Below are 16,877 nucleotides of genomic sequence, written 5' to 3'. Positions count from 1 at the left end.
AAATTTATACCTTTTTTAATGAAATCTTATGAATTAAATATAATTAATACATTATTTTATTGAATTTATCTGGATAATTCTATAAGAAAAACTCTTTTTAAAATGAAAAACATAGAGAGACTCTATTTTAACTATATAAATAAATAAAGATAAATTGTTGTTACATGCTTAAATTTAAAAAAAATTATTACATTCTTGTAATGTTTTTATGCACTTTTCATTTTTAAAAATTGATTTCAATATTGCAGACAATGAAAAGGAAATAATCATAAAAAGATGGAGATTATACTAATCTAGAGAGTAGCATAAAAATAATATTTATTAACGTATAAAAAAGTATTAAAACATGCATGCATCTCGGCAATCGAACAATATTTACAAATTAACGAATTAATTACGTACAGTATTAATATATGTTATATTAAGAAGCCTCATCTATAGACAAATGTTGGACGATACTATTCAATGTAAGTGATCCACTCTGGAAAAAGTGAACAAAAGATATAACTCTTACATGTATAACTTTTATGTTCGCTGTGATTTAATTTGAGATTGAGATATTGAGTTACTAAAATAAAACAAAATTAATTAATTATCTTAAAAGGTAAATATTTTCCCCAATAATATCGATTGCATAAAGTTTTTCATGATAAATAATTGAACATAATATAATTTCTATAATAACAATTGGCTTTAAAACTTAACTTAATAAAATATCTGATTTTTTTTAAATTTAATCTTGTCGTTATGAATTTATTTGACTAAGATTTGACAAAGATCAATTATTAGTGCCTTGCTTTTTTTCGAGACATAGTATATGTAATAATAATACATGTAATTTCGAGAAATATAAGTGAGAGTATATAAGTAATATTTTTTAAACTAACATTTTCATATTTGGTACAATAATATCTTGATGATTATTCGCCGATTATTCTGATTTCTTATTTTCGTGTAATATTTTACATAAAATCGAAAGATATACAATTCATTACATTATCATCAAGATGACCGATTGAAAATTTTTACCATTTATTTTCGTGCGTATTTCATCGCTTGTCATGATGCTTTCTAACGTGTTAATTGCAGGCTTTACTTTTCTCTTTGTCATATGAATTTATTGATGAGCTTTTCTCCTTCTTTCTTTGAAATGTATGTCTATATCGGCAAGTATAATCCATTATCACAAGACTATAAAGTTTGACAGACTTTCTTGCGCCGACAATTCCCAGATAATTTTCCGAGTTGACCTTTCGATCTCTGCGCATCTCGCAAGATAGTCGTAAAAAGAAGATTGAGCCGGCCGAACACGACCCTCTATTTGTAACCATGATGACCTTCGTCATGGTGGGATTCAATCGGAACCCATACTTTCTCCCAGACGGGCTTCCAGATCTTCTTCCAAGCCGGCACCTGCACGTCTTTCCAAACCGGAACCCACTTGCTTTTCCACTCGTCTTTCCACACCTGTTTCTTTTGAGTGACCCAGATCTGTTTCTTCTGTGGTACCCACACTTGCACTGACTCCTCCTGCCAAATCAGCTTTTTATCCGTTACCCAGACTTGCTTTTTCTCCGTTTTCCAGATTTGCTTCCATTCGGCTTTCCATTCCAATTTCTTGTCACTCACCCATATTTGCTTCTTCTCCGTCCTCCAGATCTTCTTCCAGACTGGCTTCCATATCAATTTTTTCTTCCAGAGACCATGACTAGTATACTGCCAACCGTGGTGGTCTTTACCCACGTACTGCTCGCCCGGTATACCGACCTTAATCCATTCCGGCACCCAGATCTTTTTCCAATCAGGTACTTGGACTTCCTTCCACACAGGAATCTGGACTTCCTTCCAAACAGGTTTCCAGACTTTTTTCCAAGCTGGCACTTGGACTTCTTTCCAAATTGGAACTTGTATCTCCTTCCAGATGGGTTTCTGCACCTTCTTCCAGGCGGGTACTTTGATTTCTTTCCAGGCAGGCACTTGAACTTCCTTCCAAACTGGCACCTGAACTTTTTTCCATACTTGTTTCCAAGTCATTTTAGATTCTGTTTTCCAGATTTGTTTCCACTCGGGTTTCCATACCAATTTCTTTTTCCATACACCTTTTGGCTGATCATGCGCCGGTGGTCCATAAGAGTCCGAAGGTGGTCCGTAGGATCCGGAAGACGATCCAATATCGCTACTACCGCCATAACCGCTCGATCCATGATCACCGCCAAATGATCCTCCGCCATGATCACCACCGAATGAATCACCTCCCCCTCCTCCTCCGATGGATCCATGATCATCACCAAAGGATCCTCCGCCGTGATCCCCGCCAAATGATCCTCCGCCATGATCACCGCCATAAGATCCTCCGCCATGATCACCACCATAAGATCCTCCGCCATGATCACCTCCAAATGATCCTCCGCCATGATCACCTCCAAATGATCCCCCGCCATGATCACCACCAAAGGATCCTCCACCATGATCACCACCATAAGATCCTCCGCCATGATCACCGCCAAATGATCCTCCACCATGATCACCGCCAAATGATCCTCCGCCATGATCACCGCCGAAGGAACCATGACCGGACGGTGCGCCATAGCTCTGAGAAGGCGCGCCATAAGACGACGATGGTGCACCATAAGACGACGAAGGCACGGATGGGGCGCCATACGATGACGATGGCGCGGATGGTGCACCATAAGACGACGAAGGTGCGGATGGTGCACCGTAAGACGAGGAAGGCGCGGATGGAACGCCATATGATGACGATGGTGGCGCACCATAAGACGATGATGGTGGCGGAGGTGGTGCACCGTAAGATTGTGATGGTGGACCATAAGAATCGGATGGCCCTACGTTCGGTGATCCATAAGACGTTGCTGGTGGTGCGCCATATTGCGAACTTATGGGTGGCCTACAGTATTTATTTCCGTTAGAGTAGAAGAGATTAGGTTGTATAAGAGTTATAACCCGCCGCAATTTAATCAATAAAATGTTTTTAATCTGACTGAATATTAAATATTTTTATATAAATTGAGAAATTTTCGAAAAGAAGAGAGGTATGAGAAAAAATGTTATTCTGTAAGTAAATATTTTCTCAATAAAATATGAGACAATAGCATATTGTATACGTTTAAATATAGCAAATTTTAATAAAAATTTCAGTAAAACTAAAATTATGTATACAAAAAATACTTACACATATTTTATATTATATTATAAAAGAAGAAGAAAAGTTTTATTACTTGCCTTTTTTCAAAACTTTTTTAATCGCTATTTATTTTTTAAGTAAAAATAATTAATATTAATCTATCATTAGTTATCATAATACATACATTTTAAGTTTACCATTTATTATTATCAATTTTATTTATTTATTTTTTATCAAATAAAAAAAATTATTAAAAAAAATACATTTTTAAAAACATTTTATATTAATGTCTAATTATTTATATACTTACTCTCTCTTTGTTCTAATCGGGTCTCCAAACGCGGAGATAACAAAGAGGCCATACAATATTGTCTGAAAGAATTTTTTTTATTAGTTTTGCGAATATATATTTGCACAATAAATAATCCAATTTATTGTCAAGGAATAATAAAATAATAATTATGATGATTATTTACAATATGGATTTCTGAAAATGATCATTATCTCGAATACATTTACATATAAAAGATCGTTAGTAAATACTGATTATACGATTAACCGTGCGAAAAGAAAGACACCCTTGCCGCATTAATCACTTTTTCTCTTAAATATGTCACACGGCTTCATAATTATCGTATATTCGCATGATTTCCGGCCATCAATTTCTCGCCGACTTTTCACTATGCAAGCTGACCTTCCGAGAGACGGAAATCTGCAAATTTCTACGCATTTACCAACTTACAAGCGCGTCTCTCAAAAACGAAAGTATTGATCTCGCGGACGACGTAAACACCGGCGCGAATTAGGTCGACCCCTTCCCCCCCCTTCCACTTCATGTTCTTCACGCTTCCTGAAGGGGTCATCGGGGGACCGTGAAATTTGTTCCGACTGGAAAGTGGGCCCCGTCGAAATTCTTTTTTTTCGCGGAGTATTACCCTTAGGCGGTACCTGTTGATCCAACCTTGCGGCGATGTGATGTCGTTTATTTTAATATCGTATTTTAGACGTCCTACTTCACTTTCCCTCTCTCTCTCTCTCTCTCTCTTTTTCTCTTTTACGAGAATTATTTTGGGATCTGACTATTTATAATTTAAATATATTTGGATGCATAAAGTATTATAGACGTACCTTGTCATTTTACGAATTTTTGTTTTGATACATTTAATATCGAATCTTTTTTAATGTAAGTGACGAAAGATTGGTGATTTTTAGATTATAAACAATCGAAAAAATAATAAGAAATAAACTTGAAAACGAATTTGAGAATGAATCATAAAAATATTTAAAGAAAATTACAAATGATTGTGACAAATAAAATAACTTTATTCGATATTTTTGATTTACAAAAGAGAATAAAGTAACTTTATTCGATATTTTTGATCTACAAAAGAAATTAGTTTCCGATATAAATCGGAGAATTTATAAATAAAAATTTATATTAAGTCTCTGAAAAAATTATAGCTACATAAATATTAAAGCAGTTGAGATATTTGATTGTTTATGACTTAACGATGATCGTAATCGTGCAGTTCTAAACACATTTCCGTATTTATGTAATTATTAAACTGGACATTTAGAGATTATTATCCAAATATTTTAATATATTCAAATCAATTGCAATATCAAAAATCTCGAGATTTCTGCGGAAACGCTTTCTTCCGTTGCGCCGGGTGTTGCAGTAACATCAACAGAAATTTCAGTAATTACACATCATTATACTGATTAAACGGCATAGATTTACTCTTCTCAGATTAACATAACAATAATAATTGTTTGCATATTATCTACATACTAATAATGGCCTCGGCTTACTTTCGTTTTAATACGACTTTATATGATCATTTTATTATCTCCTACATTATTCTGTTTTATATTAACATTGACAAGTGAAAATTACCCGATGATTAATTTGCTTTATTATTATCGTTCTATCTAGCTAATAATATGCTATAGATATTTCCGATTTTCTGTGAGGGAATTCAAATAAGAATTATCTGTATATGTGTTGTTTTGATTAAATATTGAGATATCTTTAAAATAATAAAATTTAAAATATTACGAAGATTTATATATAATTTACAGTTTTAAAGTTTGACTTGTACAGCAGTCTTTTAAATTTTATTATTATTGTTTATATCTTGTTCATCACATGTAATTTATTGTAAAAAAATGTTAAATTAATTTAATATTTATTTAATTTTTTATTTTATTAAAAGAATCCAAATTGAAGCGAAACATCTGTGATGTTAATTTTATTTTATTTTCATAGGAAATTATAATTTTATTATTGCGTTATAATTACTGCATTATTTAAAGGTTCTAAATAGCCTGCTTTCAATTTGTTTAAAGTATTACAATTTCATTCTGTAATAAATAAAATGTTCGTTTTAAAAAATAAAAATATGGCTTTTAAAAATCTGTCATATCATTAACTTGTACTGCATCGATTTTATCAAATTTTACACATGACATTTAATGCAATTCCACAATGTATATTTATATGTGCCTCCTGCTTGCACGACTTTCCATTTCGCGGCGAGGGAAAAGTGACAAGAATGCTCGCTTATAACAATTGCTGTTAGAAAATTGCAGTGATTTACCGGCTCATTTATGATCATTTACGTTAATGTAACGCTACTGTTTCGTACAAAGTCATCGTATCTAATATGATATATTATTCTTTGTATGTGCCACTAATATAAAAATGACATAGAATTACGCTTTATCAGTAAACATTGCTTTCACGAAATATAAAGTTTTCTGTAGAGATAGCAATCCAATATTATTTCTTTACAATAATGTTTATCTATATAAAGATTGCTCGTTTCTTAATTATTATGTATTTAAAATAATGTATTATAAATATCTTTTACCTATAATATTTTACATATAAATATTTATAAAAGCACCAACTCTATCTAAAACATCAAGTTTCTTAAAATTGTTCTAAATATAATATTAGGAAAATGTTATCATTATTATACATAATATCAAAATAAAAGAAGAGAGTCAGAGAGCGATGTAAGAAGTTAATAAATCTTAATTTGTTATCGAGGAAATATATTTCAATTGATTAAATTATAATCAAAGAGACAAAACGCGCACAAGCTGAGTATCGTGCATCGCACCGTTCGATATGTTCAGCAGAATCTAAATCGAACAATTGCTCCACACGATGTTATATGATAATGTCACTTCCCCATTCGAAATCTCACATATATCACAGGCGCACTGACACACGGTTAAGACATGAGAAATGAAAGCACGGCGAGAGATGAACACTGACCAGAATGAACTGCATATTTCCTCGAAAGGGAACCGTGTGGCCCATCGTAGGTGAAAAAGATGGCAACGACTGCCGTCTTTTTTTACGGTTCTTCACTCTTCTGACGAATTCATCATGACATTCGAGGCTTTTATAGCTAGTGCTCCTCTATCTAGACGCCTAGATACTCTAGACACGCAGGTATTTTGAGAAGGGATACAAAGAGTGCCACGGTGCCATACGGGGGTCTCGACTCTTCGTGTACATCTTCAGTTAGGAGGGGATTTCCTCGTTCATGCTTCACAGTGAATGCGGGGCGATGAGCAATGTAGCAACATTAATATAATTATTATATAGTATATAGTAATATAATTCTGAATTTTAATATAAATGATAAAGCAAGTTCAAAATATCTCTTTGATGGATATAAAACTGCTCTTTGCTCTTCTCTTACAATCAAAATAGTTTAAATTTTTTATTGCCTGGTCTCTTAATCATAAATATAATTTATATCTGAAAATGATTAAAAAAGTAATAAAAAGAAAGGGAGAGAAAGAGAGAAAGAAAATTTGTAGAGAAAAAGTTACATTTATTTATATGTAAATATTAAACTCATAATTGCATAATTAACATAAAATATAGAATGTACTATAATCAATGGAATTTATATAAAAAGTATCCCTCAAAAATAGTTAAAAAATCTTGGTACAAAAAAATGCTTTTGTAATTTTTGGAGAATTAATTAGCAAAATTGATGATTAATTTTCCAAATTTATGATTAAAAGATCACAAGAATTATAAAAAAGATGTACAAAAAAAATTAGATGCAAAAAAGTTATCAAATTGGTAAATTTAATGTTAATGTATATGACGGATGTAAACGCTGATGTGTAACCAGCCAATATTCGATGACATGCAACATACACGATACACAACCAGCGATCACTTTCTCGCTAATTATTATCAGAGTCTTTTAAAGTGATTACTACCGGGGGGGATTGGACTTTCTACAATATTTTACATCGCTGATTACAATATTATAATTTTAGAAGAAACATACACACAGAAATATACAATCATATTTATTATTTTAATTTTAATTTAATTTTATTAACTTAATTTTATTAATTTAATTTTATTTTATTAATTTAATTTAATTTTATTGTTTGATAAAAAATGTTTGATAAAAGCATTTAGAAATAAAATGATTTTTTGTTTTAATAATTTTTCTTCAAAATTGTTCAAAATCATGATCTTTCCGGCATAAGATTAGCAAAAATTATATTCATTTAATAATTCCATTCTGATTCCATTAATAATTTTATATTTATTAGAATAGAATAGAATCTATATCTTGGTAAATGCACCAAGTAAAACATATGCATATGTCTCGTGCACGTTTAAATTTTCGCGAACAATTAAAATTTACGCATTACCATCCGCGTTGGCTCTTATTCGCTAGTTTCTTATCGTGTTGTTTAAATACATATAGAGCCCAATTCCTTTAAATTTATTTATATTTATTATTTGCATGCAGCTCTTTCTCTTTTTTTCTCTCATTGCATTGTTGCATGAATTTGATACAAAACAGCAGAATTGGCGGTATTTGTGTTGAAACAAATTAACATGTTGCTGTAAATTACATATAAAATAATCTTACAACTTGTTTCCCAGAACTTGAAGAAATGCCTTTCTCATCTTATAGTGGCACACGATACATCCCACGATGCAGCAATACGGAAAAGCGCATTTCGTAATGCACCTGAGAGAATAATTTTCGCCTGCATCGCAACTGGTGCATTCGCACTTCGCCACCTGCGGAATCTCACTTTGACTTTCTTCCCCAGGGTTATTGTCGTTCCTGAAAAGTGCATGCATCGCGGTTGCCTTTCACCGACGGTATGTCTGCCGGGAGATGCTCCCGCGTTAGATGATCAGAATTGATTATCATCGGCTCCTGTATATGTCTTATAATTGTATATGTTCCATAATTGGCGATGGAACAAGCCAGAAAATTCACGATAATTTTATATAAGGGAGTATGAAATCGGAAATTTTCGCGTTTATACGAGGCTCTATTTTTCGAGAAAGTCAATCTTGAAAATTGAAAAATCGTTTGAGGCATCTTCGAACGTTTATTTCTTGTAAAACTAATTTGAATTTAAATGTGCACGCAAAATCTCTCTCGGTCTTCGTAGGTAAGGCGACAAACTGAGAGAGTCTTTACCCGGGCGCCAGGATGGGGAATTACTTTGACTTTCTTTCAATATGATGTCTGAAGCAGCTGTCCTTTCGACTTTTTTGTCTTCACGCAGATAATCGAATTGGTTACTTTCACTGTGCCTCGGGAACGATACATGGTTTCTGCTGCTAACACATGATCAAAGATACAAAGATGCAAATCTCGAGTACAAGTTATATCGAATTTGCTTGACAGTCCTTAAAATAAGTGGAATCAATAACAGACAGCTAAATATCGAACGAGAACTTGAATACAATAGCTACTAAAAATCCCAACGTATCAAGAAGACGAACTTGAAAAGAAAGTATATATTAAAAAAGAAGATGCACCAAATAGATAGAAGAATTATTAGTACGAGTAATATTACTAAAGTACTGAACATTAATTTCCCATAACTGTACGATATACTCACAAACGCACAACACGTATAATATAGGAAGATCTATAAAGCTGGCGTCACGGAAGGTTCGCTTTCCTTCCGCATTTATACATAGTAGTAATCATCGCAAGTCATTTGCACGCTAGAAAGAAGATATAATATAAAAGGTTGAATTCATCATTTTACGGATGAGATAGAAAAGCCGACTTCTCGTAATTAAATTTACTTTCGGGGCTACATAAAGGAATTTTCACCAAAAGGCATTCCTGAAGGGAGAAATCATGTTATAAATTTTATTTTTACCGGATACGTCGATAGAATACTTTTTCGATCCCTCTTCCTACTTTGTCTATAAAACGTAGAACATTATTATTATACGTAAAGACTCGTAACAAATTTCTCCACATTCTCAATAGCGTATATTTTACCAACGTTGGATTAGATTTTCACGAATCTTTTCCACTTCTGTGAGCTTCTTAAATCTCAGCCTGAGATCAATTTTATTTGTTTATAAATTTTTTAATTTTAGTAACAGTATTTTTTAATTTTAGTAGTTAAATTTAGTAGACCATAGTGCTCAATTTGATTTTTTGAGAGATTTATATGTATGACAATGACGAGTACTACGATAAATGGTGCCGTTCACTTATAAAAAGATAGGCTTCTCTCACCAGGAAGTCTGAGACGTCCGTTTTGCATTATGTGAAATTCATTTAACAGTTCCTGCGGGTGATTCTGCTGGCATGTTGCACAATCGATACAGTCCGCGTCGTTACATACAAATGCGAAGGTTCAGTGTATTCGTTATATCGCGTACAAAAAAACGAATTGTAGTACGAAGATTACATAGGCTCGGCTAGACTTTCAGTCTTGACCTGCGACCGATTACTATAATTTGCAAGCATGGTACGACAATGATCGTGAATTGACTTTGAGATTGCGCATTTTTATCATATCTCTGACACAAATCACAATAATGTATTTAAAAGAAAGTTGAAAATATTCATATATGCCGAATACATGTATCGAAAATTCAACAATATAATCTAATAAAACATGTTCCTCTTTCAACATTATTATTTTCTATAAAAATTCCCCCGTTAAAAGTGCGATAAAATAAAATTCGACCATCTAGTTATTGTTATGTGCATGCGATCAGTTTTTACTGATAGAGAAATTAATATTTTCTTCTTTGCTTCACGCATTTCATGTATTTACTATCTTATGTATTGTGTAAGATTGCCCGAGATACCACTTGATATTGTCTTGTTTTGTCTCGAATTTTGAGACAAGAGATCGAAACAAAATTTTTAATTGTAAATTGAAATTTTAATTTGTAAATGAAATGAGAAAATAATATACTATTATACGAACTTCAAAAATTTTATTCGATAAATAAAAACATTTATATTAATAAATTTAGAAACAATTAATACAATAAATAAAATAAACAATATAAAATTTTACACAATTATTTAGCGATTCTCAGATCGTGTGTGTAAGAGTTGCGTCTGCATTACTATATGCAATTGTCATTTTATAAATTAACATCATATATTTATACATATCGTATTTTGGGAAGTAAACAAATGACACATAAATAACAATTATCTCAAATTATATAAAGATTATGTTAATTAAATTATTATAAGGATTATGTTATGAACATTATTTTAAATTATTATTCAATATTAAATAAAAATTGTTAATATAAGCGAGACAATACAATACAAGATGAGATTATTGCTATAAAGATTTATTCAAGACCGAGATTTAAGTTTTCAAAATTTCCAATATCAATACAATATTTTTATAAACATGGTCTTGAATTTTATGCAACTCTATATAATATAGAATAAAACTTATTCGACTTGGGAGAAGAAAAATATTTTACAATATAAGTTGTTTTGAGTCTCTCTTCTCTCCAGTCTTCTTCCCTTTCTCTCCCTTTCTCTCTTTCTCTTATAAAAAATTCTACCATCTCTTCGAGGCCGATCCCTTCGTATTCGAAACGTAAAATAAATATATACAGCAAGCGCGTAAACGCATGCTGTTTGAGCAAATGTATTTTAATGACTTGTTTATGTACGCGGAACGAAACATATTTTCATGAATACAGAGAGAAAGAAAGAGATGTGCTTATATAAATTCCTCTTTCTAGACAAATTAAAAATCGCGTACGCACTTGACATACTTATTTTATTCGCGTACTTTTACGCGCCTACTTGTTAAACGGTTGTCCTAAATAAATGGTCGTTGGCTGTGCTACGCGAGGGGCGTACTATTCGTGCACATATTCGCATATGTATATATTCTGGTACGTTCTCGATTTCGACAGGCTTAGCCTTTTCATGCTTCGCGAATAATTTCCGGAGTAGCAATAGATCGAAAACCTGTCGGGAATACTTTACGAACCTAAGAAGCGTTTCCGAGACACAAAGTGCGAATATTAATGAGCGGGGTCACGTAATACACGTGCTGACAGACATGCGTGAAGACATGCGGGTACGGTAATTTCTTCTGGCAAAGCCGGCATCACAATTTTGCAACGAGAGATTTATTACGCACAGCTTCGTGCCGATATGTGATAACGACGTATGAATTTCAGCGTTCGCGTTACAAGTAGCCGGATAATTTTCTCTCTGTCTTTTCTCATAAATGACATAACTAGTTTCGTGACTTTCATGCTATTACGAGCTTTCCTACGAGGGCAATATAGCAGTGTTTCGCCGAGAAGAGAATGTCTTTAGATAAGTACTTCCCGAGTGTCTCCCCCCCTGTTGTTTCATCGGATGACGTTTTCAAGCTCGAACGCGGAAAGTTAATTTATGTCGTTTATAAATCCGATTTCTCACGCGAGTGACATTAATAGCGACGAATTAATAAATGTACAATGTTTAAAGATGCGCATCTCGTTGGTATTTTTTTCGCATCGATTATAACATCCACGTATGCGTGGACGCGCAATTTTTTTTCATCTTTACTTCGTTTCTTTGACTCTTTTTTTTTACCAATCGCCATAGACAGTCAAATGCTTGAACGATGACAACGACTTTCTCCTCCGTCGCTATTTTTCTCGGTCGATGTGCTTATGTGCAACGCTAAATCTTCACGCGATTTTAAGTTGCAAATTATGTATTAATCTTGCTATTAATCCTACGTTAATTACAAGGTTCTCTGAGTATCTTGTGAAAATCAATTTATACAATGTCTATAATTCGTTTGCTTTTTTTAACATCATTTATTATATTTTCACTTTTTTCATATTATATATCTCTTTGTTCTAATTTTAATTAACTCTTAAATTAATATAGTTTATCTTGAACTTAATTAAAGAATATCTTTTTCCTAGAGCTAAATTTTCAAAAAGCTCTCATCATTTTCCCATCACTCGTTATTCAAAAGGTACATTTTTATCAAGAAAAAATTGATTTAAAACTGAATAAAGTAAGTATTGGTAAATGTGTTTAATAAAAAACAATTCTGTGTCTATAAAATGTGTATAATGTTCGATATGATAAATAGAAAAGTCATTTAATTGAAAACTGGAGATTAAAAAAATATAAAAATAAATTAATGAGAGAAAAAAGCAGATTATTTGCTGGATTACTTTAACCAAAAATTAATTACAAAGAAAAAATTAAAAAAAAGGAAAATATTGAGCGCAATATATTTTAATATTATATATTATGCATTAATATTTCAATCGTAAAATATTTCAATTTAATTAAACTGATATAAATTCTATAATAGATGATTATGTGATACGTGTATATTATATCTATATTTATTTGCAATGTAGATAAAAAATGCAGCTATATAAAAGAACAATCATGTGCAGAAGGAATTATTTATTTACATTTTATTATATTATATTTTGTTTCAGTAAAAGAATTTAAATTGATAATAGATTTAGGTATCATATTTATAGGTTTTATTATATTATACTAGCAATTGATTTTGACTGTTAAATGTTGCAGATATACAAGTTTCCTTGTGAAATATTACGTGTATGTACATTTGAAATAAGAGGGCATAGATTTTATACAGACGAAATAAAATAAATATTTATATTTATTATATAAATTTTTTATATAAATAAATACTTATATGTTTTGAGTATCCATGATATTCAACGTTTAGTTTTCAAATAATTTCGTTGCAGAAACACGAGAGGATGATGAAAGACATATTTATATATTATATTGATATATTATATATTTTATTTGTGTGGAGTAATATTTATATATTTTATTTGTGTGTAGTAATATATAATATAATCTCAACGATCACTCTCTGAAAGATTTTGCAGCAGAAATAAACGAGAGATGGAATAGCTACTAATTTGCATTTTTACTTTTCTATTGTGCTCTGTTTTTGAAAATAATGGGAAGATAAAATATAAATTGTACATCGGAGTGATAGATTTTTATCATACATTATCCAAAACAGCTGATTTTGACAAGAGATATAACAAGTAAGAAAAATTACGTGTAAAATGTCACAAACACATTTGAAATAAAGAGCGCAGATTTTTTAAGATAATTTGAGAAATTAAACGAATATGTATTTATCTTTTTGTATTTATTTTTTAAATATTATGTATATAATATTATTTTATATTATATTATATTATATATATATATATATATGATATTATTTTTTTTAACTTTTGATATTTAAAATATATTAACAATTTATGCAGATAAATCATTTACCACAATTATTCATATTTAAGTTTTTTATCGTCACCATTTTGTGAATTTGATGTAATGAATGATAAAATCATTACATTCTTAGTTTCTATTGTACGATAATGCAGAGATTTGTGGGAGTTTATCTTAAGATTTCTTTTAAGAGTTAGTAAATTTACCTACATCTTCGCTTGACAAACATGCCATTTCAGCTACTCGTCTTTACGCCGTCGACTTTCGAATCTTTACTCATAATTAACATATTCCACCTCAAAGCTTGATGCAAAAAAGTAATCATTTCTAATTTAATATGTCCAAATATCATACGATTTATTTTATTCATGAAAAATATTTCAAGAATACTTTGTTTTGTTGTTGCGAAAAGATAATTTACATTTGTACTTTATTATATACATGGGATAAAAGGATTAACTCATTTATTTTGGTATAATGCTTCAATTTATTTACAATAATATTAGTTGTTTTTAAGTGATAATAAATCATATTATATATTAGCAAAAAATGATTTGGTGAAATGTGTCAAAAGTTGATTGACCTTTTCGCATTCAATTTAAATATCTTAGAATCCTTTCGTAATAAATAAAAATTTTACGTATTCCCATGTCATCGATAGATGATGTACAAAAATTACAGCAACAAGTAGAAAATGTGTGTAACATGAATAAGAAATATATAGCAGGAATAATTTTTAATTTCACAATTGAAATTACAAATTTCACTATTAAATTAAAATAAATTAAAGAAATTTTAATAAAAATCGAAAAGACGAAAATATTTAATTATTTAATTATTTATTTTATTTAATTATTTTATTTAATTATTTTTAAAATATTTCTTGTAAATAATAAAAATATGATTCAATAATAAAAACATTGTAAAATAAACAAGTCATTTATATCATCACAAACACGAAAATCTTCTATCTTTGATCAATTTTGCAGTTTCTAATATCAATTATATACGAAATTATTACATTCAATTTTTTATGTATAAATAATTATTAATAATAAAATTTTTTAACCAACAAAAAGGGTTCAGTCCTTTTCGGAAATTGGGGATTTGTTTAAGTATGATCCAAACATGTTTTAGTGATTTTATTATACTATGGCAGATGTTAAATTATATTATGACAAATCGCTAATCATCTGGTTACAAAATGAACCAGGCAATTCTTCAAAATAGAAATTTCAAAAAATTAAAGCCTTTTGATATAAATTTACATTCAAGGAATTATACAAATTGAGTAATTAATTATAGAATTAATTATTGTGTGATATACAAAAGTATAAAATATATTTGATCAAAATGAAGTATAATTTATATGAAGTATAATTATGTATTTAATTTCTCACTTTCTCTCTCTCTCTCTCTCTCTCTCTCTCTCTCTCTCTCTCTCTCTCTGTCTCTCGTATACATATAAAATATTATAAATATAATAAATATAATAAATTATTAATAATTAAGATATTTATTAAAATATGCAGAGTGACATTTGGTATTGTTAATATATTTAGAAAAGGAAAGATAATAATTTGCATGAAAAATTAAAATAAAAAATCACACAGAATAATAAAATATAAAAAACTTCTGCTTTTTTACATTTATTGAATTAAATTAATAAATAATATATAATTGTGTTAAATCATTATCTAAATTATAATGTTCTCTTCATTGATAATCCTGTTAGCTTGAAAAATGTTGAAGATACATCGAGACTGACAATAAACGCTCAAATCTCCATCTTTTAGAATGTAATCGAGGATTCTATATGTTCTATATATAATGTTTTATATATTCTATGTTAATGCTCTTTATTGACATATTCACTGAACTATTATGCATATTTTTTTACTAATGTCATATAATCCGACTACTTTATTATATTATATTTAGGGACACTCTTCTTTGGAAAAAAAACTAAAATAGAAAAACATTGACACCTGGAAAATATCGGATAGACATCTGCTTGTCTCTAAAGATATCGTAGCTGCTTCAAAACTCATAATAAATTATAGATGTACTGAGTCAACAGAGCCGGACATGTGGTATGCATATACTCTCACTTTCTCTCTGTCCATTAAACTTCCGTATTTATTGTTGAGATTGCCATAAGCGATTTTCAAGATTAATTTGTAACGAGTAAATTTCTAAATTAAAATATGTTTTTTATATGTTTAATAGCTTCATGGTCACTCTCGGCATTTATACAAAATGATTTCATCACAGATTTTATGCTATGTATCCATATATAACATGTAAAATGTAGTATATGTAATTTAATAATGTTAATTAAAAAATACATAAATTATTCATTAATGATTTAATAATTCATGAAATTTTATTTATTTTAAATTTTGCAACATTATTAAAGCAAAAATTAAAAATTTGCCAATAAAAAAAGTAAACATCTGTAAATTTATATTATTCAGATGCTGTTAAAATTATTTTTAATATGATACATTTAAAAGATCATTTTCTGTCATAATTGATCCATCATTACTTTTGTACACTTGATGTCAAAATATCATTGTATGCAAATTAGTATACTACCGTAAAATTAATACTAATAAGCAACGCGTAAAAGACGAAAACAAAACCTTAGTTTTTATATTTGTAAATATAAAAATTAAATATGTAATTTAAGTGATGCTATTCAAAAATTATTAAAATTATTTTTTATCCATTTTCTATAAATATAAAATATAAAAACGCAAATTAAAATAACTATGCAATTTCAATGCAAATGATCTAATTATGAAAAAAACATAATATAATTAATATAATATAATATAATTTATAATATTACCAGAATTCTGATTAAATTATCACATGCTAAATTAAAAATAATTTTATATAATTTATATTATACGTAATTTAAGTTTTGTACTTCAATATATAATTATTTATACGTATGAGTGATTTGCATGTCTGCTACCTTTTCATCTCTTTGATAGTAAAAGTGATTCATATCTATATGATAGCACATGTATAGATTATTAAACTTATTGAGTGCTTAATCAACAGTGATTTTTGTATTAAATTATACATCTTTGCATCGATCGTAAGCAATATCAGTTAGGAAGGAAGAAACTTCCGAGAAGTCGTTCGGCTTCGATATAATTACCGCAACACTG

General features: G+C 29.8%; 1 protein-coding gene across 1 annotated transcript; it reads right to left on the bottom strand.

Moving 5' to 3' along the window:
- Nucleotides 1-779: 779 nt before the first annotated feature.
- LOC105250279 lies at nt 780-6,517 on the bottom strand. The gene is made up of 3 exons (XM_025411557.1): nt 6,429-6,517; nt 3,453-3,514; nt 780-2,905 (listed from the first exon to the last, which is right to left on the bottom strand). Exons 1-3 carry the CDS (start codon nt 6,471-6,473, stop codon nt 1,318-1,320), a joined length of 1,695 nt encoding a protein of 564 aa, XP_025267342.1. The 5' UTR covers nt 6,474-6,517; the 3' UTR covers nt 780-1,317.
- Nucleotides 6,518-16,877: the final 10,360 nt, after the last annotated feature.

Source organism: Camponotus floridanus, unplaced genomic scaffold, assembly GCF_003227725.1.
Source record: "Camponotus floridanus strain SB8 unplaced genomic scaffold, Cflo_v7.5 scaffold4, whole genome shotgun sequence".
Classification (NCBI taxonomy): domain Eukaryota; kingdom Metazoa; phylum Arthropoda; class Insecta; order Hymenoptera; family Formicidae; genus Camponotus; species Camponotus floridanus.
The sequence above is the reverse complement of the archived record's forward strand: the minus strand, read 5'-3'. Positions and strand labels throughout refer to the sequence as shown.

Excerpts from the sequence above, each read along its gene's own strand:
- LOC105250279 (XM_025411557.1), bottom strand. The coding sequence starts at position 6,473 with ATGGGCCACACGGTTCCCTTTCGAGGAAATATGCAGTTCATTCTG. Across the intron at positions 3,515-6,428 it reads GAAATATGCAGTTCATTCTG|ACAATATTGTATGGCCTCTT; the intron begins GTCAGTGTTCAT and ends AAATTCTTTCAG. Across the intron at positions 2,906-3,452 it reads CCGATTAGAACAAAGAGAGA|GCCACCCATAAGTTCGCAAT; the intron begins GTAAGTATATAA and ends TAAATACTGTAG.